Raw genomic sequence first — 22,383 nt, 5'->3', positions numbered from 1 at the left:
AACTATAATCATGAAGCCTATATTGTTCAGCATGTCATCTTGTTCATCCGGCACTTTGTATGAACCTTTAGTGCATCATCCTTTCCTTCAGCGTATTGCTTGATTCATCGACATGTTAACCTCCTATAGCATCCAATCTTTTTAGCGCAATACCCGATCCTTCCGGTCCGATACTTGAACTCATGACATGAATTCCATCCTCCGGAACGTCGACCAATCCTCATGCTCGACATCCAATCTCTGACATGATGCTCTCCGACCCAACATATAATTATGCTTCAATGATTCAAGTCCATAATCAAAATTTCTCCTATGTTAAATCATAAACTTATTAATTAATTTAATCATTGAGATTTAACAATCCTCTAGTGTCGTTAAAATCAATTAAGGTGTATTAGTTACTAAGAGATAACAAAATGAACCATGTCCAATAAGAAGGATTAACTTTCCTAGTCGATTTCTAATATAGAGCTAAAATTAGATATACAGTCAATTTACAAGTTTTGGAAGAGTAGAGAGACCCCAAATACACCATTGAGAATTAATGCAATGTTCTGGAAGAGAAGAGAGGCCTCAAATACACCATTGAGAACTAATCTATTGCATGTTCGAGTTTGCGGATTGCTTAGATTTTAAAACATGGAGTGGGAACCAGGCAAAAAGAAACTAGATTAATCTACATAGAATTATTATATTCTAGAGCTTGAAATTAAGAGAGAAGTTGCTCTCATGATCTAATGGTTTTTAATTGAAATATAATCTACTTGAACATTCTCGTCAAAGCCCAATATATCCATATCCCATAATGCTTATAAGTCTTAGCCAAGTGATAGCTCCATTTTGTGATACGTCCTCTAATCTCATCCAGGAGCAACTCTCTACTCAAGTCTGTTATCATGCTTCACCACTAAGTCAACTCTGATACTAATTATCATAATCTAATTTAAGAGAATAATTAGCCTATTAACTTTATTAAGTCTGAACAATTAACTCGAAATACTTAAATTAGAACCTTACAAATCAATATTAATTTTTTACTCACTTCTAGGACTAATTAGAATATGACACAACATTCAACCAAATCTCTAATATTTGAATTCGTAGTTCGTTATGCTATATTACATAATTTTTCTGAAGACGAGCATCTATATCAACTTTTGTAAGAATTCAATAGAATATTGAATTCGGTACACGTTTATCAAAATATTGCGACCAGAGTTAAATAGTTAGCAATTTGAATTAATGGGTATCATAGTTTGGATCTTTTATGTATATATTACTAATGTAACATATATGGCATTCAAATATTTATATGTTAGTATTCTGACCACAGATACATCTTGGAAACTCCGAGTGGCACAAAGCTGTTGCTCGCTCAAGGATAACATGTCACTTTGTGCTTTGCTTATCATCGACATGGAAGCAAGCGCTCATTGTCGATATGCTTGTTGCTCGCTCGCTATGTCAAAAATGACCCATTTTGAACTATTTTAACGTTGCATAACGAGCATACCAAAATGCTATCCATCTCAATATCTTCGAACCCTTAGTGGTAACACTTTGCTTGTTGTCCGCCCGCTCATTACTTGCTCGCATAATAAAAAATGACTCCTTTTGGATTATTTTCATATGTTGTGACGGACGTAGCAAACAATATTAGTCCTCTCAATACCTTGAAACCCCAAATGATATAGGTTTGGATGGGAGAATCTTTGCTTGTTATCTGCCTACATATTGCTTGCTCACACAACAAAAAACGATCCCTTTTGGATTGTTTTTATCTGTTGTGGTAGGCACAATAAATGATACACAATGTTAGCTATCTCAACACCTCACAACCTCATATGATGGAGGAACCTTGTTATCTACTCATTGCTTTCTCGCACAGCAAAAATTAATCCCTTTTAGGCTGCATTCATATTTTGTGGTAGGCATGACAAACGATATAAAATGTCAATCATCTCAACACCTTAGAACCACAAGTGGCATTTGGACTCTTAAGTGGCATCAGGCTGAATGAGGCCTTTCAGTGACAAGATGATATCATTCTATACTTACTCATCATCCACCTACTCATTGCTCACTCATGCGGCTAAAAAAAAAGCCAGTTTTGGACTATTTTCATACGTTCATGTGGCTAAAAACACTCTGTTTTGGACTATTTTCATATGTTCATGTGGCTAAAAAAACAACCTGTTTTGGACTATTTTCATATCTTATGACCTACATAGCAAAAGACACGAAACATAAGCTATCTTCGTACCCTAGAACCATCGGGTGGCAAAAGGATAGATGAGACCATCCGAGTAGCGAGATAATGCCACTCCTCACTTTGCTCATTGTCCGCCAACAAAAACATATTGATGAAGTAAAATCTAAACTGAAAACCTCATGTCAAGATTTATAATCCATCACACGTTGACTTACAATGGCATACAACACATCCTCTACAAAAAAACGCTGACTCAAATGTATGACACAACCGACATTGGCAGCACAACTTTATGCTGCAGCAAAACAAAGAATTGTTCATAAAGAACACCGGCTTTTAAGTTCTAATCTCTTTGGGAGGTTCCATTCAGTTCTTTGTAAATCTTTCCAAGACATCAAAGTAGTCAGGGAAAGTCTTTCTTGTGCAGCCTGGATCCCTGATCGTGACAGGAACATCAGCACAAGCAGCTAAAGAGAATGCCATCGCCATCCTGTGATCGTCATATGTGTCGATTGCTGTTGCATTCAATTTTTCTGGGGGAGTAATGATACAGTAGTCAGGGCCTTCTTCCACTGTTGCTCCCAACTAATTCAACACATACAAACCAAGAACACATTAGAAAGTGAAGCAATATATCCAAGTCACATGAAACATCAAACTTTACTAACCTTTCGAAGTTCTGTACAAATGGCTATCATCCTTTCGGTCTCCTTAACTCGCCATGAAGCCACTAACACCATAAGGTTAAAACAAATTAAATGCGGTGTTTCTGCAAGACACTACTGCTTGGAGCACAACTATAAAAGAAAACTGAAACTAACCATCTCTTATGGCTGTCGGGCCATCGGCAAACAGTGCAACAACAGCAAGGGTCATGGCAACGTCAGGCATCTTATTCATATTGACATCAATGCCATGCAAATGTTTCTTCTTGGAAGGATCCTGTGGTGGGCCAGTAACAGTCACACTATTCTCGGTCCATGATACCTTTGCTCCCATTTTTTTGAGAACTTCAGCAAATTTCACATCACCCTACATTCAAAGGAAAAATAAAAGATGAAAAGAAACAACACAAGGCACAGCCTATGTGCTTAAAGATCAGAAAATTTTGTGAATCCAGATTTACTTGTAGACTGGTTGTACCACAACCTTCCACAGTGACAGTGCCGCCAGTGACAGCAGCACCTGCTAAGAAATAACTAGCACTTGAAGCATCACCTTCAACATAGGCACTTCCTGGAGACCTATCACAAGAAAATATATTAAATGATAATAACATGATCTTTTATATTCCTGTATTAACTGGAATCATCATCAATCTGGAAACTTACGTATACTTTTGAGCACCCTTGATGAAGAATTTGTCCCAATTATCAGTATGCTCAACCTTAACTCCAAAACGTTCCATCAGTTTCAGAGTCATTTCTACATAAGGAATGGAAATGAGCTTATCAATGATCTCAATCTCCACATCTCCACGAGCTAGGGGAGCTGCCATGAGCAAAGCAGTCAAGTATTGGCTGCTAATGGAACCTGAGAGTTTCACCTGAAGAAAATGATATAGAAATGAAAAAAAAGGTCCTGTCATAAAACTAAGAAAATGAAACTAAATACATGGATATACAGAAACACATAGGCAAGTTTGCATTTCCAAAAGCTACAAAATTGCAAATTAAAATTATTTGTGCAAATATTTTAATTCAGTATATACATTCTTTTTTCTCCATTTCTTGGTTACAACAGAATTTGCACAAAAAGATCTCAAGTAACAGTGGCCTATACACTAAGAGTTCTGAGCTGTTGAACAACAGATGCCTGATTTTACTTGATTTATGTCCTGCAAGTACAACAGAGTACCTTCAAACAAGACTCAGGAAAAAAAGACCATTGGAGCAACGTCCTCCAGGATAGAGAAACTCCTAAATCTGGTACTTAAATCCAGATGAAAATGTCCATTGTAAAATCAACATCTAAGAACTGTAGTGACCTGAAGTATAAACAAATGCTTGGACTAAAGCAAAAACTAGCCATGTAGAGTAATCCTTGAATGTAGTTTACGTAGTAAACCACTCCAAGAGAGTCCAATTCCTGCACTTTTAGATATTTCAATAGTTTTCTATGTTTTGTGTTTATCATCTGTATTTACATTCTTCTGGGTTTAGTTTCAATATCATTGGTGATCACAGATTCAATTTCAGTTTTGAAGTACTAAAAGAATCTAAAATAATGAGTTTCATAAGAATCAGTCATACCCTAGGATGACTTATCCAATCCACAGCAGAAAACTTTACTGAGTTATGGACTTAGACCAGTTGATCCTATTCCAACTTGGTAAACCAAATCAAGATTGGCCAACACTAAGCTGAGTAGCATGAACAACTTACAAGTTGTTGTGATGAGCTCAGAACTTCATTTTTATATCTTCCTTTTCCGATTGACCAAAACATATTGGATGATATCCTTGTGGTTTTAATTATCATGCCACAAAAAAGTTAAAATAATATTATATTATGTGTAGCTAAACAAAAGCCGAAGTGCAAGTAGCCCAAGAGAAAGGCATTTATACAGCAAAATGCTAGACCCAAATGGACATGTAAGAAATTGATATCAAGAAAAATTTAGCTATCTAAATGGCTGTGTTCCTTTTTATAATTACATTCTTTTAGAATCTATGGCCAAAAGAGGCTTCTTCCATGACATTAGAAACCAATAATCCGATATACTAAGATGAAGCTCCAAAACATTTCAAGATGATTCCTATTATGCATGAGCTTTTGCTATAGATATCCACTTAGTGAAGAGAAATGAGTCAACAGATTTCATTAGCTATTGCACATTGGTTTTGAAAGACCATAATTTTGTTGGTTTGTTGGCTATGAGGGCCTAAAGTTATTTCAGAGATACTCCTTTCACATTGATCTTAACTTCTTGAATATGCACACTTTTGGTACTTTGACTGAAATAGCTTTCAATGATGATGGCATAGGCTATGTGATAAAATGCCTTGGGTGATAAACAAGATCCCTATACATATAGGTTTTGAAAGACATTTTTTAGTAAAATAGCTTTCATAACTTTTTCCATGATGATGGCATCTGCTATGCAATCTAGTTGGCTGATAAAATGCCCTAGTGTGCTAAAATATCTATCTGGCTGTGATTTCCTTTAAGAAAGCCTACTTTTGTTTAAAACAGAATGTAATGTTCTTAAATAGATAGAAATTAGCAACTCATTGGATTTATTTTCTTAATATCATGCCTTTGTTATTTAAATTCTTCAATGAATTCTACAACATGGTTTTAAAACCATATCATACCACCCGGTACGGGCGGTACATATTGGTCCACTTGCAGACCAATACGTGGATTGCCCGCTACCGGGTGGTATCAATGATCCAATATTGGGTCGTACTGGACGGTAACGGTCGAAATCGAACATTACCAGTTGTAATAGTGCTCTAACGGTCAATTTGACCGTTAGAGCCCTTCTCAAGGGTTTTTAAACCCTTTCTCCCCTCGAATTTAATCCATTTCACTCTCTCACTATCTTAAACTTTCTCAGACTCATTTATTCTCATATTTTCTCTCTCCTAAACTCAACAAAGCAACGATTTATGAATTAATTCAAATTTAGAAGGCTAATTTGGGAGGATTAAGAGGAAGAACTTTCTAATCAAGATGTATGTATTCTCTTTCTAGATTTTTATTTATTTATGAAATGATTAAGCCTATTCTATATGATGTATGACTTAATGTCTAATATATTGTTTGATATGTTTTTAGTAATAGAATAATGTTAATAAAGGAGTAATTAAAGTATTTAATGTTGTGATTAGTGTGTTTAATATTGATTTATTCGAAATTATATACTTAATAGGTCAAATGTTTATATTTCATGCATATTAAGTATTGGATCATGTGTTTGTGATGGTATAATAGGTTTAATTAGGTTTTCATAAAGTTATTTAATGCTGCGATTAGTGATTTTTAATGATGATTTCATCGAAATTTGATCAATATTAGGTCAATTCAATGTCTTTAATACCTATTAGGGTGTTTGACATGTTTATAGTGTTGAAAGAGAAGTAATTAGTGGGTAATTAACTATGTTAATCGTGTGATTAGTATATTTAATGATGATTTAATCGTAATTTGACCTATATTAGATCAAAATTATGTATTTAATGCTTTTGAGCAAATGCGACAGAACCTACATGGCATAGACACAGAACGAAACTCATCGTATTCACGGTCATTGTATTATAGAGAATCTTACGGCCAACAGTAGTATGATAGTTGGTCATACTTCTCCGAACAACAGTATGATACAGAGCAGCAGATCAATAGCAAAAGTAGAAGTTTTGACATTCACCAATACATACATGATGAGACGCCTCGAACACGTGATTTACGACGATCAACCTACGACCATCACCTCATTGATGCACCAATAGCATATGGTGTATTAATACACAATGTCGTGGGATCAATTTCTGTATTGAGTCCGACAAACATATCATATTAATATACAAATATATAGGATCGAGGACCCCAATCCACCACTCATGGAGGCCCGTCGTTCGTTTTGGTAGTAGAATCAAGTATATCTACATATGCGATTTCTTAATTCATTTGAATCTTAAAGTTTAAGTTGTATACAAAATAATCTAACAATACAATTAAATTTTTTGTAGATAATTCAATATTAATAGAAGAACGATCCAGAACAAACCGAAATTGCAAATCTTGCACAAGGCTACCCTTCAAAGCCTGAAAAAAATATATTACACTATTCTTACCTAATTTAAATTAGTTTTGCTTAAACTATACTAAATGTATATTTATTTTTAACTTAAAAACGCTATCCTAACTTTTTTTTTATTTTTTAAATATTTTCAGAGGGTTTTATGCCCTTTTTAGGTGTACCGCTCGGTACCTTGTACTGTATCGTACCAAGCAAAGACACCAATATGGTATAGTATTCAGAACCTTATTCTAGAGTATGAAGTAATATAAATTTAAGGGATTCCTTTGTCTACAATTGATAGAATATCTCAAGATGGATAAATTTTTTTATATGATTGGAATCCAATTTTTGAAAATCAAGATTATTTATGACAGCAAAACAAGATGCAAAAGTATCATGACTTGGTCAGTGGAACTTGGAGTGAAGTTCTAAGATTAATACCATAGTATTGGCAAGGTGATAACTATGAATTATTTTTTGTCATGCATATTAGTTCCCCGTGCAACGTGTCAGGTAAATATTGGGATGTACTAGGTTAGTATTAAGATTCCCCAATTAATTTCATAATATTTTTCCATCATCCAATTTCAAATGAATACTATTTAACCTAATTTTCTCTATTAATTCAACATAAAAAAAGATAACTGTTTAGTTCTTCTCAAACACCACCCCAAATTAGTCAACATTAGCTATTAGAGAAAACCATAACAAAGCAACCTCAAGACAAAGTTGGCCTGTTTACACCTTCACTGGCTGTTTAACTAACGGTGAGCACTATTATTATAGCATCTTTTTTCCCCTGCTACATGTCTATATAATTTGCTTAATTTTATGGATCACTTTGGAAAGAGAATAAACCCTAACCATTCAACATTTGTTTCATCTTTTTTTCCATAAGAAGGCACAAGCTCTTAGACAGTTATCATATGTAAAGACAAAAACAAATAACACTTTCTTATCAGGTTGAATTAACCAGATATAATATAAAGGAAAAGAGAGAGAAGCACTGATACACAACACAAATGAATTTGTGGGACTATAAAATAAAACAAATAGTAGTAACAGTTTCAGTACAAATAAGAAATATCTGGAGAGATTAAGGTTCATAAAATCCTTAATAGGATACATATGATCTATTTCTCATTTCTAATATATATATGTATATATATATATATACATATATATACATATATATATGTATATAATATGGATATTTATTTATTTCTTGAAAGAGCTATTAGCATTAAGTATAAGAAGTATGTTCATGCCATTTAGTAACAAAGAACCAAGTATCAACAATATGAAACATTCTTTTGTCTTTTTTTTTCAAGGAAAAATTATCTATAGACTTGATCATGAAAAAGCAACTATTCTTCTTGGCATGCATATGTATATATATAAGGAAGCAAATAAGAGAAACATGATAGATATTGGAATTTGGAATCCAAACCTAGAAACAGGATAAGAGTTAGAAAGACTAACCTTTCCCCCTGGAAGGCCTCCCGTTGTGTTCACACGAACAGGAGGGCAGTTGGTGCCCATGAAGCAATCAACATCTGCACCGAGCTGCTTCAGACCAGCAACCAAGTCTCCTATTGGTCTTTCTCTCATTCTTGGAACCCCATCAAGTATGTAACTGAAGTATCAAAGGAGACAACTCTTATAATTGATTGTACAAAGATGAAGATAATTAGTTCAGATAGTAAGTACTAATAGACCTTGCATTTCCACCAGCAGCTGTGACAGCTGCTGTCAATGGCCGCATTGCAGTCCCTGCATTTCCCAAGAAGAGTTGAACTTCTTCTTTAGAAGCTTTACCCGCCGGGAACTGTCCACCGCATCCTACAACTATTGCTCTCTTAGTTGCAACATCATCTTCCACGGAAAGGCCAAGGGTTTTCAAAGCAGCAAGCATGTAACGAACATCATCACTGTTCAACAAGTTGTCCACCACAGTGGTTCCCTGAAAACAGTTCCAAGGCAGATCAGAAAATAAGGAAGACCAAAGCAGGGAAAGCAAACACAGATTCAATGGAAACCGACCAAGAAATTTCGATTCCCACAAAAGAGAAAAACGGACATTTCTTATGAATGGGCATTCTTGTTCATCATGGAAACTAAGCTAACAAAATGGATCGATCAAGGCATCAAATGAAACAAGATATCGTTGAAACCGGAAAACTGTCGACAAAGAGGACAATCGAACATCAATCTTTACCGCAGATTCACCAAAACCCCAAAGTTTCAATCTTTCGACCAAGAACCTCACCTCGGAGAGGGCAGAGAGGAGGAGGATCCGATTCGACAAGGACTTGGATCCCGGGAGCTTAACCGTACCGGAAATCTCCTTAATGGGCTGCAGCACGATCTCCGGCACCGCCGACGGTTTCTCAGCGGAGACCGCGACCGACGCCGAGACTCTGAGAGGCGCCCTGCGCATGCCGCAGCCTCCCGCCCTCAAGCCACCGAAAGAACCGGGCTTGGCGACGGATCCAACGGGAAGGGAGTAAGAAAGAGTCGTCGGTCGCCGAGCTCCACCGAGACGGGAGGGCGAAAGCACGGGATTCGCCTCGAAGCCCTTCGCCACAGTCGCCTGCGCCATCTCTCTCTCTCTCTCTCTCTCTTCGATTGATCTCAAAGACTCGAGGTGGACGAATGGGCACGCGTACCAACTTCGGCGACAACAAAAGGCCCGAATGACGAGATCACAGTACAGTCTGCGCACCGCATCCTCAGTCGTGTTTGGAGTCGTTGTGTAACGGTGTTATCTACCCCGACCAACCCCGACGACGACGGAGAACGCCACCAACCCCCACCACCCAAAACCTTGCGTGGGAGAACCTAGTTCATTTTCACGATGGAGCCCACTAGTGGTAGGTTGTTGGTGAACTAAAGTAGTGGGGACGTACAGTTGGCACGTTGTTGACTGACGTAAGTAAACGTAACCTAACCCGCAAACTTGACTTCCCGATAATGACTTTGAACGGACTCAGATTCATGAACCACGAATCGGGCGCTGTGGTCCGTTTCGCTCCAGGTGGGTCCCATCCGCATCTGGTTTGACCCAGAAAGATTGATGAAAGCCACGTCACCCTTACCATTTTAGGGGGGACACGCCTCGAATACATCAGAGATCACATCGCCCCAAAAGTGGGCGATGTATATGGATGAACTAATCCAACCGTTATCTAAAAGGTAATCCAAAAAAAAAAAAAATCAAAAGAATAAAAACATATAAATAAATAGAAATGATTCTCATTATTGTAATCATCGGATAAATATACAATTTCATGTTGAGGAAAATAGTATCATTCATTACTGACTTTTCTCAAAAGTACTCGACAACCCGAGCAAAGTGTTCGGATGTATAATAATAGAGATTCGGATGCATGATCGTTATGCTTTTTAATAAATTATTTATATTTGATGATGATGCAACTTTAACAGCGATGAATAATGAATAGGGAAAAAGAAAATTGCAAGATGGAAAAACATATATCGTTTTGTTAATGACTAAAATTACCTTCTGGGAAGGGAATTTTGCTGGGCATCTAATCCTTTCAACCTTGTTTTCTGAATCGTTTTATTTTCTAATGAAATTAATATATCTTTTTGTTAAAAAAATAATATTCTTGTCAAAAGAAAATAAAGAAAAAATAATCAGGAACTTGAACGACCAAATGAGAAAGGTATTATGTTTTATTATTTAATTTTTGGATTGTATAATATATTATTTCTTATAGAAATTGATTAAGTAGTTTTGAAAAAATTATAACCCTTGTTGCAATGTTTTTCCTTAAAAAATTACATGGTTCTCCTAGATTTTATTTGAAGCATTTTTAAATTTTATGAGTATTTTATTCTATGATTATATTATTTATATTAAAGATTTATAAGGACTCTTATTATTATTAGAATGTATGGTTTATAATATGATCCTTGTCTAAAGAGTTTCCAAGCTGAAATCAGCCTACTTGAAAGGTTCACAGCAAGCTCCCTCTTCTTTCAATCATGTCTTCAGGTTAGAAGACACCACAAATAATCCTAGAAATATAGCTGCAACATATAAATATATAGCAAAACATAGTATGAAGTTACCCCCCATTTTAGAGGCTCTTTTTTGACATAGCTGCAGATGTGCCAGACAAAAACCACAAAACAGAATGATAAAATCAATTTCATCAAGCATTTATAGATGTGACCAGACTCTTACAATATTCCAACCATGAAACCTAAAACAAAATCTGGATGTAACAGGACTTCAAAAAAGAGTAATTACTCTCCTCAATAGCACTTTGTTTCATATGACAATAGAGTTTGATGGAATGTCAACTGCAGCAAATCAAATAAATCAGACGAAATCGGCTAAATCCGAAATTACAGAAAAGATCTCAATGACATTTTATTATAGGCCGAATGCCAACATTCAATTTCTTTAGGCACTCATCTTTCTGAGCCCTATTAGCCAGGAATTGCCAGAACATAAAACTGATATGTCAAATATCACAGAGATCTGGCTGTTGCAATGATGTTCTCTGCTGTTATACCGAATTCCTTGTATATTCTCCCAGCTGGGGCACTTGCACCAAACCGATCAATCCCGATCGCCTTGCCCTTGCTTCCGACAAACTTCTCCCACCCAAGAGTGGTGCCTGCTTCGATACTAATCCTGGCAGTGACAGAAGCAGGGAAGACACTCTCCTTATATTCATCTGATTGCTCGTCGAACAGCTCCCATGAAACAAGAGATACTACACGGACCGTCTTCCCCTCCTTCCTTAGCTCATCAGCAGCCTTGGCAGCTATTTCCAGTTCTGAACCAGTGCCCATAAAAATGAGATCTGGTCTGTTGCCAGATGAGTTGTCCGAAATAATGTATCCTCCCTTCTCAACTCCTTCAACAGATGTTCCTGCAAGCTGAGGAAGCTTCTGCCGGGAAAGAGCAAGGACTGATGGCCTTTTCTTGTTGAGCACAGCAACCTTGTATGCTCCAGCAGTCTCATTTCCATCAGCTGGACGGAGCATTAAAATATTTGGCATGGCTCGGAAGCTTATCAAATGTTCGATAGGTTGATGGGTGGGTCCATCTTCACCAAGTCCGATAGAATCATGTGTCATCACATAGATAACTCTTGCCTCACTCAAGGCTGAGATCCTCATGGCAGCTCTCATGTAGTCAGTGAAGACAAAGAAAGTGGCACAATAGGGGAGAAGACCAGGGCTGTGGAGGGCAATACCATTACAGATGGCACCCATTCCATGTTCTCTAACACCAAAACGGACATTTCGTTCCTCAGGAGTGCCCTTTTGGAAGTCACCAAACGTTTTCAATAAAGTCATATTGGAGGATGCAAGGTCAGCACTGCCACCAAGAAAACCTGGGAGTACTTTGGCAAGTGCATTCAAGCACTGCTGTGACAGATTTCTAGTAGCATCAGCAGGACTTTCAGAAGTATACGTCTGGAAAAGGGCGAAAAAATGAGAATAGTTAATATCTACCAACTTCAAATATGGTGTTACTATAATAACTTAAACCTAAGTGGAAAATGAGATATTCACCGGAAGAGCCGTCTCCCATCCAGCAGGCAATTCTCCCGATATGATACCTTTCAGCTGTGCAGCATCTTCTTTATACTTCTTCTCATACTCTGCGAACTTGGCATTCCATTCAGCTTCAAAAGAAGCACCTTCAGGAACATGGCGGCTCCAGTGACTGAAGACAAACACAACAATTTATTTTATGCATTCAATAATTCTATTTGATAAATAACAATTACAATATTTCCTAACCTCTTCACTTCCTCAGGCACATGGAATGGCTCATACGGCCATCCAAGGTTCTGTCTAGTTGCATCGACCTCCTTAGCACCCAATGCACTTCCATGCACACTATATGTGTTTGCCTTGTTTGGTGATCCATAACCAATGGTAGTAGTGACCTGCAGAAACTCAGCGGTTCATCAAGAATTTGATGCAGTCGATGACATCCATGATCACAAATTTAACTCTATAATGCAATTTAGGCAGACAAACCTTAATCAGTGTGGGTTTGTCTTTGACAGCCTTTGCTTCCTTAATGGCTGCACGGATATCATCATAGCCATTATTACCATTCTTAACCCAGATGGTGTGCCACCCAAGAGCCTCAAAACGAGCCATTACATCTTCCGTAAAAGCGATCTCAGTGTCTCCATCAATGGAAATGTGGTTGTCATCATAAAACGCGATAAGTTTCCCTAGGCCCCAATGCCCAGCAAGAGAACAAGCTTCATTTGAAATGCCCTCCATTTGACAACCATCCCCGAGTATGACATACCTATACCATTAAAATGTCTAGTGAGTCACGTACATAAACTTAGATTGTAACTAGTGGAATTCAGTCATCATAATGCAGACAGCATAAAGATCAGTTACGTGTAATGGTCCACAATCTCATTGTCAGGCTTATTGAAACGGGCAGCTAGGTGCTTCTCAGCAAGAGCCAACCCAACTGCATTTGCAACACCCTGACCAAGAGGACCTGCACCATTTAATGATAACAGATGGAAACCTTAATTTCTCTAACAACAATCAACTGGAACAGATAAAAAGGTTTCATTAACGATGAGAGAATTCATTCAATGTTTATAAGAGAACATATTGATTATCTATTTAAGAAGCAAACCAGTTGTGACTTCAATTCCAGGGGTTTCAAAGTTCTCAGGGTGACCAGGAGTTCTGCTGCCCCACTGCCGGAATTCCTTTATGTCTTCAATCTACAGACCAGATTTAAAATGTCAAAAACATATCATATAAGATGACCTGACACACAAGCATAAACGACATGATAAAATAGTGTAACTCAAATCTTCTTCTAGAGATAAATATCAAGATGTTGCAATACAAGAACAAAATATGAACAACATCATGTTGGATATGTTTAGCTACTGAAGCGAAATCAGATAAACATTACCCGGTATGACTCTATGCCCTCAATCCAATATTCCCTAATCATAGAGCTAAAACTTAATATAAACTTTATTTCCAGTAACTAAAAATGCATCCTTTACATGTCTCACATGAAACAAACAAATCTTACTATGCATTTAAAAATAATAATCAACTATCGATCTCCACGCTTTCTAAAGCCTAAAAACTTTTCCTAATGCTGTGGATAACCTAAAAAAGAAAAAAATTTGAGATAAGCATTTTCAGCTCAATAAGGTTTATTTAAGTATAAACGGCAGATGCCAATGAATCTTACCATGTGCCATGCAATTAGTTTACAATATGATTAATGATGACAAATTAACATCAAGTAGAATACAGTATCAACATGAATATAACCCAAAAATAATTTTGCACGATAAAGGACATCATATTACTATACATAGGATCAGTTTGATCACTTGAGATGAAATGACTCCTCTTATGGATGTGAGGAATCATACCATAAGACACTCCCAACTGTTTATTCGAATGAAGTGGTGATCCACCTATCATGATGGAAAAAGACCCCATTTACAGATATGGGAAATCGTCTATAGCCACATACATCATCATATAACACTACTTTGTATGCTCATGTAGCAAACTTATACATAAAATGATTTCTTTATTATACAATAGATAGTTGTTAGGAAATAACATGGAAAACTTTCAATAGGTTATCAATGAGGAATTGAAGGATATTAAGGTCATTCAAATCATATAAAGAATCAAAATGTCACAATTAAATTATGATTTAATTCCTATAAATTACAATCAGGTTCTCAAAATATTACAATCAGACTTCCAAAAAAGACGATATTACAAATCAATCCTCAGGATTTTACAAATCAATCTTTAAATATTATGAATCCATACTAAAAAAACTACAATCCAGTTCTTGAATATAATGGATAATGGATAAGTCTGATAAAAAACGTAAACCAATCCAAATCAATTGAGCTCAAATAATTTGATTCAATTAAGCCAACTAGCAATATATAACTTTCATTAGGTTACCAACTTAGGTTGACCCATAAATACAAATAAAAATAATAATGTATAATGATCTATTTTGTTACTAGATAAGAAACTTGATTCACCAAAAAAGTTGTCTTTTTTACAAGTATTCTTTTTTTTTTTAATTCCTCCCTCCAATGCTTCCTTTTTCTTCTCTCCTTTCTTTTCTTTTGTCCCCTTGAATCTCACACTCCTCATCTTTTATTTATTTATTTTTTTCTTATTCTGCTCCTCTCACCTTTCTTTTGAAACAACCCTCCTCCCATGCACTAACATGGCAGGCCTTGCAGACCTGCTGCAACTGAGGGGTTGCTGCAACTCCTGGGGCCTGTTGCACCTTCGGAATGCTACAGCCTGCCCAGTTCAAGGCTGCAGGTTGGATTGGTTGCTGGCCCAGTTCAACACTGGGGGGGGGCCCTTCCGGGCTGGCCTAAAGTAGGTTTTCCCCCTTTTTTGTCTCTACTAAACGATTTGAATGTCAACTTAGATTTTGTGTGGCTCCTTAAGGATCTAAGGATATCAGAAGGAAGGCCAAGACCATAAATAATCCAAGAAAGAAGATTAAGGAATCTATGACATTTGTTAAAAAAAAAAAGACTTGGATTAGCCTCTACCTAATGTTTGTTTCTCCAAAACAGTTTTATGATGCCTTTTAACCAAAGATCCATCAATATCGGAAAAAGAATAGGTGACAGATTGATTTAAGATAAGGACGAATAAAGAAGAACAGTTCCAAAACAAATTTAGAATAAAAATATTATCAAAGAATAACAGGTCCCTACTTGTTTCCCTTTGAATGTTACTACCACCTCCTTTCCACTTCTGAGTTTAGTGTGGAAGTTTCTTGGTTTAGAATGGAGAGTTCAAGGGGAATTCATAAAAAAGGAAAACTCAAAGTCACTAATGTCTTCCAACTCTTATCATCTAAATGCATCATTCTCTTAACTAGATTAGGAAAACTACCCAAAATCAGAATCTCAATTACCAAAATATATTTTTTTGCAAATATTAGTCAAAATCCAGGAATAACAAATCATGTTTGTGGAAGATGGAGACGACCAAGCAAATTTAGGTAATGTAAAGCTTTGAAAGTCTAAGCTGAAAACTTGAACTCAACTCCAAGAAAAAGAATAAGCTGCATAACTATGGAGCAATATACAATTAATTTTCCAGTAACATAAGCCAAAAGGAAAAATAAATAAGAAGAGAGAAAAACATTTTGATAAAATATAAAAGACGATGAAAAAGTAACTGGTCAAAATCGGATCTTCCATCAAATCCAGTTGAGATCTGACTGCTCAGACTAATCAAGCAATTAAAGAGGTGAAGGAAAAAAACCAGGGGAAGAAGAAAAATCAAATTCCAGCCTTTCGTCCCACATAAGATCGAATGTTACAGGCAACAACACAAGATTCAGTCTATCATCGAGTTGCCACCTTTCCCGCAAACTAATCAGCAAACCCAAAGAAGTCAAAGGCCTCACCTTGACGCTATCGTAGCCAGCGAGGTGGAGCAGCGCGTAATGAAGCATGCATCCATGGCCTGCGGAAAGAACGAACCGATCACGATTGAACCAGTACGGGTTCTTGGGGTTGTACTTCATAAACTCGTCGTACAAGATGTGGCCCATTGGAGCGCACCCCATGGGGAGCCCCGGGTGGCCGGAGTTGGCCTTCTCGACGGCGTCAATGGCGAGGAACCGGATCGTGTTGACCGACTTCTCGACAAGGGCGTCCGTGGCGGCCGCCTCGAGGGTCTCCACAGCCGCCGCCCTGGCCGGGCCAGCCCTACGGGATCGGAACACCGGCTGCCTCATGCGTAGGAAGCGGAGGGCGGAGGGGGACGACGTGAGAGATCGGCCGACGAGCGATCTAAGGGCATCGCCACCGGGGAGGGCAAGGCGGTGGGAATGGCTGGAGGAGGGGGAGCAGTGAGTGGAGACCGCGAGGGCCTGGGCGGAGGCGGAGGCGGAGGCGGCGACGACAGAGGAGGAGGCGGCCATCGGTCGGTCGACTTCGAATTCTGCGGACTTCCTTGGTGAGGGCAGATACTAATAGAAGTGGGGACGCCAACGTGACGGGGAATGCGATGCGGATGGTGGATGATGAGCTCTATAGACGTCGGATCGGACGAAAGCTGAGATCCTGGCCGTCAGATAGGGTAGGTAGGTGACGAACTGCCTCGTGTTTCATTTGGCTTTCCTTGCATATCCAACGCAGGATCTTGTTAGCTGATTTGGAAGTGTTGGTTGTCATTTAGGTGTTTTGAACCCCCAATTCTGCTCATTTAAGCATAAATCCTCCAAAAATTCAATTAGCTTTCTATACTACAAAAGAGAGAGAATGAAAATTTCTAGAATCCCAAAAAATATATCTCATATGTACTAGAAATCCAAAAAAAAAAAAAAGAGAGAGAGAGAAACTTAGATAAGACTTAAATTAAAGCACTAATATAGTTTTCTATTAAGAATTGGATAAGATATAATGTGTTCTCAGTTACAACACCTTAGGTGGATCCCCAAAACATATAGCAATATAGTTTCTTTATAGCACTACAGATGATAAGGCAGAGGATTTAATGAAAGAACAAAAAAACACACAAAGCATATTTTTTAGAATTAGATATTAAACTCCTCCCAATCCATCATTTTCTTGATCATATATTCTAAGATTGCATTGGAAAAAAATAGTGCATCAAACAATACAAAATAATAAAGGGCAACCGTGTTTAAAATTATCTAAAAAATAAAATTAAAAGAGGAGCTTCGATGCAACTGCAAAAGGTTGCTCCCATTCTTATCAGATCATGAATAAATTGAAATAATTAGCTATGTGTATTATTTGTATTTGATCAAATTCATGCATGTGACATATGTTGATACGGTAACTATTGTTCTACGTATTTCTTTGTCATAATATACTTTTATCAACATTTACTAACTAGTATACTTGGCATACTCATTTGCATAAGTTAACTATTATTTTGGGCTCCCGTTTGTTTGGGTTTTTTTTTTCTTTTATATGGAGATTTGAATCATAAAATTTCTTTATATCAGCTGAGGAGAACAAAGTTGTATGTCCACTATCACTAGTATACTTCTCAAAGAAGTTTCCATGATCATGCCATCTCTGGTTTACTGATGAAATCTGGAAACTGATTTAGATTCAAGTGCTAGTGGGTTGTTGCCAAATCAATAATTTGGGTCAAAATTTTCTTGAACATTATAATATATTGGCAATGACAAGTGTAGGTCCCTTGCAGTGTTCTGTAGCACTATAATTTACTCACAATGATGGAACATCTTCCCCAATAATTCTCATGGAGAGACTGTGGGAGCATTCCCCAATACGTTGAATGTGGCCATTGTACCACAACTGGGCCAGCCTAAGTATTATAATGTGAATCAAATGTTGCATTTTGACTCACTTCTCTGCCTACCTCATGAATCAAGTGTTATATGATAACTCACTGCTCCATCTACCTTCTTGTGTACCTACCTCATGAAGTGTTATATAATAACTCACTTGTCCACCTACCTCATGAATCAAGTGTTATGCAACAACTATTGTCCACCGACCTCATGAATCACAAGTGTCATACAACAACTCCCTGCTTCACCTACCTCAACTGAGAGAGAGAGAGAGAGAGAGAGAGAGAGAGAGAGAAAGAGATAGATGATTATGGAATATAAATCAATGGTTCCTTGCTATTATATTGGCTTAACAAATTTATGTTTAAGATGCTTGGTAAAGAATTTAGATGTTAATTTGTGAAGAGGTAGTTCGAGAAATTATAGAGCAGGTGAGAAGATGTTGATTTGAAGTACTATATATCTTGAGAAGAAGTATTAGTTGGCCTGGTGAGAGATTTGTTGGAGGGAGTTTAAGGTGTACTGATACAAAGCTAATGATATATGATTTTGGAGTGGCTCACATTGCTGAAGACCAATGGGTTTGGAAGGGAAAAGTAAACTTAATAAAAATGTAACGACGTGATATAAAGATTTTTTTAGTTTATTGATCATAGTATCGGAAGCATTATGTTCAAGAGAGTGCCTTATGAAGATGTAAGACTTGGATCTTAGTATTAGCTTATGTGAAGCATAGGAGCGTATTAGGGATAACATAAATAATCAAATATTTTGAGTTTTTGAATGTTTAAAATTTTCTGAAATAGTTTTTCAAATAATGACTGATGTTATAGGATTGAAGTGAGCATGCGGTTAATAAGTTAGACTGTAGTTTGAAAGACTGCTGACTAAAAAGTTGGTGGCATAGAGGCTTAGTGTAAAAGGGTGAGACCAGTTTCAACTATAGGTCAATATTTTTATTCGGCAAAGCTAACTAGTTAAGAAGTGTGTGGTAGTGACTTAAGATTATAACAAAGGATGAGAGAGAGGTTTTTAGGGCTTGGTATTCACCTCCTTCATTAGAATAAATTGTTTTAATTATAAACTGACAAAATTTCTCGGCTAACTTTCCAAAGTGAGTACTGTAAGGACTTCATATTTATGTTTGAGATGATATAACCATATATACTTAATAAAGTAATCTATGAAAATAACATAAAATCTAAAATTATAAATAAAAAATTGTTAAGATAGGGCCCTAGACATCGATGTAGATAATTTTAAATGGTTCGGAGCAAGATATAAAAGGTGTTCTAAAAGATAGTCTATGACTTTTATTATTAAGATAATCATCACAATATGTTATAATTCTACTTGATATAAAAGTTGGATGAGAATAATGTGAAAGTTGTTGAAAAAAGGATGATGGATGATAAAGATGATGATACTATACATCGATTGGAGCAGCAACTAAAGTAAGAGTGGTTAGCTAGGTGATTTGTGAAGTTAACGATCACTCGTAAATATTATCTTTAATCTGGCATTTGACCAAGGATATTCTTGTGCTCAAATCCTTTATAAAAAATGAGTCAAGAAAGAATTCAATAGAGGTATTTTTTTTGTTTACAAAATTGAGAAATAGAAATAAGATTCTTTTTAACGTGAGATATAGATATAATATCATCGAGTGTGAAAGTGGTGGTGTGTGAATTAAGTATTGTAGAACTAGTGTGAGTAACAAGGATTTTGTTACCATTACTAATGATGATGTCTTCATTACCTCCATAGTCATTGTGGATGGATAAATCCTGTAGATCAAAATAATATGATAAGAAATATCGAAGTCCACAATCCAATTGTTTGGATGAATAATCGGAGTAGTCATGATATTTGCTTAAGGCCAATTGGGTATAGCAATAAGCTTAGGTGAGACCGACATACTTTTATTGTGTGTACAATTTTGTAACAAAGCTGACATATAACTTTATGTTTATTGTTATTATTGAGTTGTTAGGACTACTAATAGTTATTGAAGTTGTCACTTTGATTGAAAGATTGATAGTGTAATAGAGAATGATAGCTCTGCATATTAACCATGTATTCAAGAGGCATATTATTCAATCTTTTGTTGAAATTTTTATTGCTTTGGTTGTTCTTTCTTTTGGATTTTAACTGACTTGAATTGTGATGGTTGGTCCTATCATCCTTTTTTCTCTTTTCAGATATGTTTCATGATCAATCAACTTATCATATAGTTTTTTAAATGACATCAATGAGTCTTATGCCCGAATTATTACTATCAATTCATTGTATTCATCTCTTAAGTTATTGAAAGTATAGACAATAATTTATTCATCACTCAAGGAATGACTTATTAAAGTCAAGTCATTTATAATAACTTTTCTAGTTTACACATAATTAGCAATAGTATTTTCTTTTTGTATTATTTTTATCAGAATAGATAAGAGACTTAACATGTAAGTACGAGAATGATAGTTTGTAACTTTGATCATGCTTTTACTGTAGTGTTGCATATAGATATTAATAGTGCTATGGAGCTTGAATTATCTATAAAATAAGATGATTTTATGGTAACCAAAACTTGTGATCAGGATTTATTATTGGACTAAGTTCTCTTGGTATTTGGATCTTTTTTTTATAGACAACTTAGAGAACAACTTAGAGAACAATCGACGTAGCCTAATAGATCATATCCAAAGAGGATATTGAAAAATTATGCTTGTCAAGATGTATAATTGTAACTTGGATAATTTAAAAGGGATTAAAGTTGATAAATCCTGTATGTTGAGAAGAATTATTATTTTTTATAGAAATAATAATTAGAGTGATAGATGTAGATAGATGGGTTAAGTTAGCACACAGAAGTTGTGATTTGGTTGAAGTCCGTCATCTTTAGAATACAGTAACTGGCGAGAAGGACGTGGGCGCTCGGCCTGCGAACTCGAGGCCAGTCCACGACCGATAGATGGTAGTCACAGGAGGAGGATGGCAACAGCAGCAATAGGTCGACCCACAAGAGGAGGCTGTCGAAAGAGCAACAGGAGGCTGGAAGCGAGCCGTAGTGAAGCAAGGCTTCGATAGTGGCACAGAGAGGTTAGTGTTCGCCACCGGCTCATGAGAAGATAGTTGAAGTCCGCCGGCTAATAGGGAGAAGTCGTCGCATGCCACGTCCTTGACCTTCTTCAAAGCAAATCACTGGCTTGCAGCAATTTGAAATAGGGAAAGTCTGCGCGATGAAGAATTGAGAAGGGGCGCAGCGGCACAGCACCCTTCTTGCTTGTTCTTGCTAATTAATGATGACAGCTTGTTTCACAGGCGGTCTCCATAAGAGGAGAGAGCAGGGAAAGGGACAGCGTGGAACTCTGTCGAAGGTGATAGATCATGTCAGCATCATCGGAGGTAACAGATTAACGTCACCGAACTGACCAGATCTGTTGTGCCGCATTGCTGGTTGTAGATCTATGAGCAGTGTGAGAGATCAACAGCGTCAAGACGTGTCCGGTGGCCGACTTCAGAGTTAGGGAGCAACGGCCCCGCGAATGTCGCTCCACACACGGCCGTCGCCTATCTCGATCCCAGTTGCTAGGATGCGAGGTTCGCCACTAGGGAAGAACAAAGCGATTGAGGTGGAGAGCAATCGGAGTAGTGATTTGGGGGGGGGTAAGGAATGCCGCTTGAGGAGGAGAAGCAATAGTGAGGATGGAGAGCAATGCTGGTAAGGAAATAAGCCCCAATGAGGGCAGCGCTAGAGGCGCCGCAACGGGAAACCGATCGCAGTAGAGGAAAGAAACTCCTCAAATTCTGCGCCTTAATGCGGAAGTGAGGTCACCATAGCGACAGAACTAGGTCCCCGATCGCTGGCTAACAGGGAAGGGGGGACTTCGCCAAGTGAGGAGATACTGTTTCACTAACAGAGAGCACTTCAGGGTAGAGAGCGCTCGGTGAGGAAGAACAGGCGGGCACTTCACCGGTGAGGAGGATCGACGGCGGAAGTGCGAGTGCTCGAGGTTGAGGGTAGCGTAGCAGTTCTCCGAGGAGAGGACGTTACTGTTGGTGTAGCGACGACAGT

At 37.3% G+C, this 22,383-nt stretch overlaps 2 protein-coding genes across 2 annotated transcripts; both read right to left on the bottom strand.

Moving 5' to 3' along the window:
* Nucleotides 1-2,376: 2,376 nt before the first annotated feature.
* LOC135649213 (3-phosphoshikimate 1-carboxyvinyltransferase 2-like) lies at nucleotides 2,377-9,702 on the bottom strand. Its single transcript, XM_065167398.1, has 8 exons — nucleotides 9,228-9,702; nucleotides 8,677-8,921; nucleotides 8,441-8,594; nucleotides 3,544-3,758; nucleotides 3,339-3,456; nucleotides 3,034-3,244; nucleotides 2,881-2,942; nucleotides 2,377-2,797 (listed from the first exon to the last, which is right to left on the bottom strand). Exons 1-8 carry the CDS (start codon nucleotides 9,558-9,560, stop codon nucleotides 2,579-2,581), a joined length of 1,557 nt encoding a protein of 518 aa, XP_065023470.1. The 5' UTR covers nucleotides 9,561-9,702; the 3' UTR covers nucleotides 2,377-2,578.
* A 1,420-nt stretch (nucleotides 9,703-11,122) lies between these two features.
* On the bottom strand, nucleotides 11,123-16,984 carry LOC135649212 (transketolase, chloroplastic-like). Its single transcript, XM_065167397.1, has 7 exons — nucleotides 16,428-16,984; nucleotides 13,623-13,713; nucleotides 13,373-13,478; nucleotides 12,992-13,274; nucleotides 12,749-12,897; nucleotides 12,518-12,671; nucleotides 11,123-12,418 (listed from the first exon to the last, which is right to left on the bottom strand). Exons 1-7 carry the CDS (start codon nucleotides 16,944-16,946, stop codon nucleotides 11,462-11,464), a joined length of 2,259 nt encoding a protein of 752 aa, XP_065023469.1. The 5' UTR covers nucleotides 16,947-16,984; the 3' UTR covers nucleotides 11,123-11,461.
* Between the last annotated feature and the right edge of the window lie 5,399 nt (nucleotides 16,985-22,383).

The sequence above is a fragment of the Musa acuminata genome, chromosome BXJ3-9 (genome assembly GCF_036884655.1).
Source record: "Musa acuminata AAA Group cultivar baxijiao chromosome BXJ3-9, Cavendish_Baxijiao_AAA, whole genome shotgun sequence".
Classification (NCBI taxonomy): domain Eukaryota; kingdom Viridiplantae; phylum Streptophyta; class Magnoliopsida; order Zingiberales; family Musaceae; genus Musa; species Musa acuminata.
The sequence above is the reverse complement of the archived record's forward strand: the minus strand, read 5'-3'. Positions and strand labels throughout refer to the sequence as shown.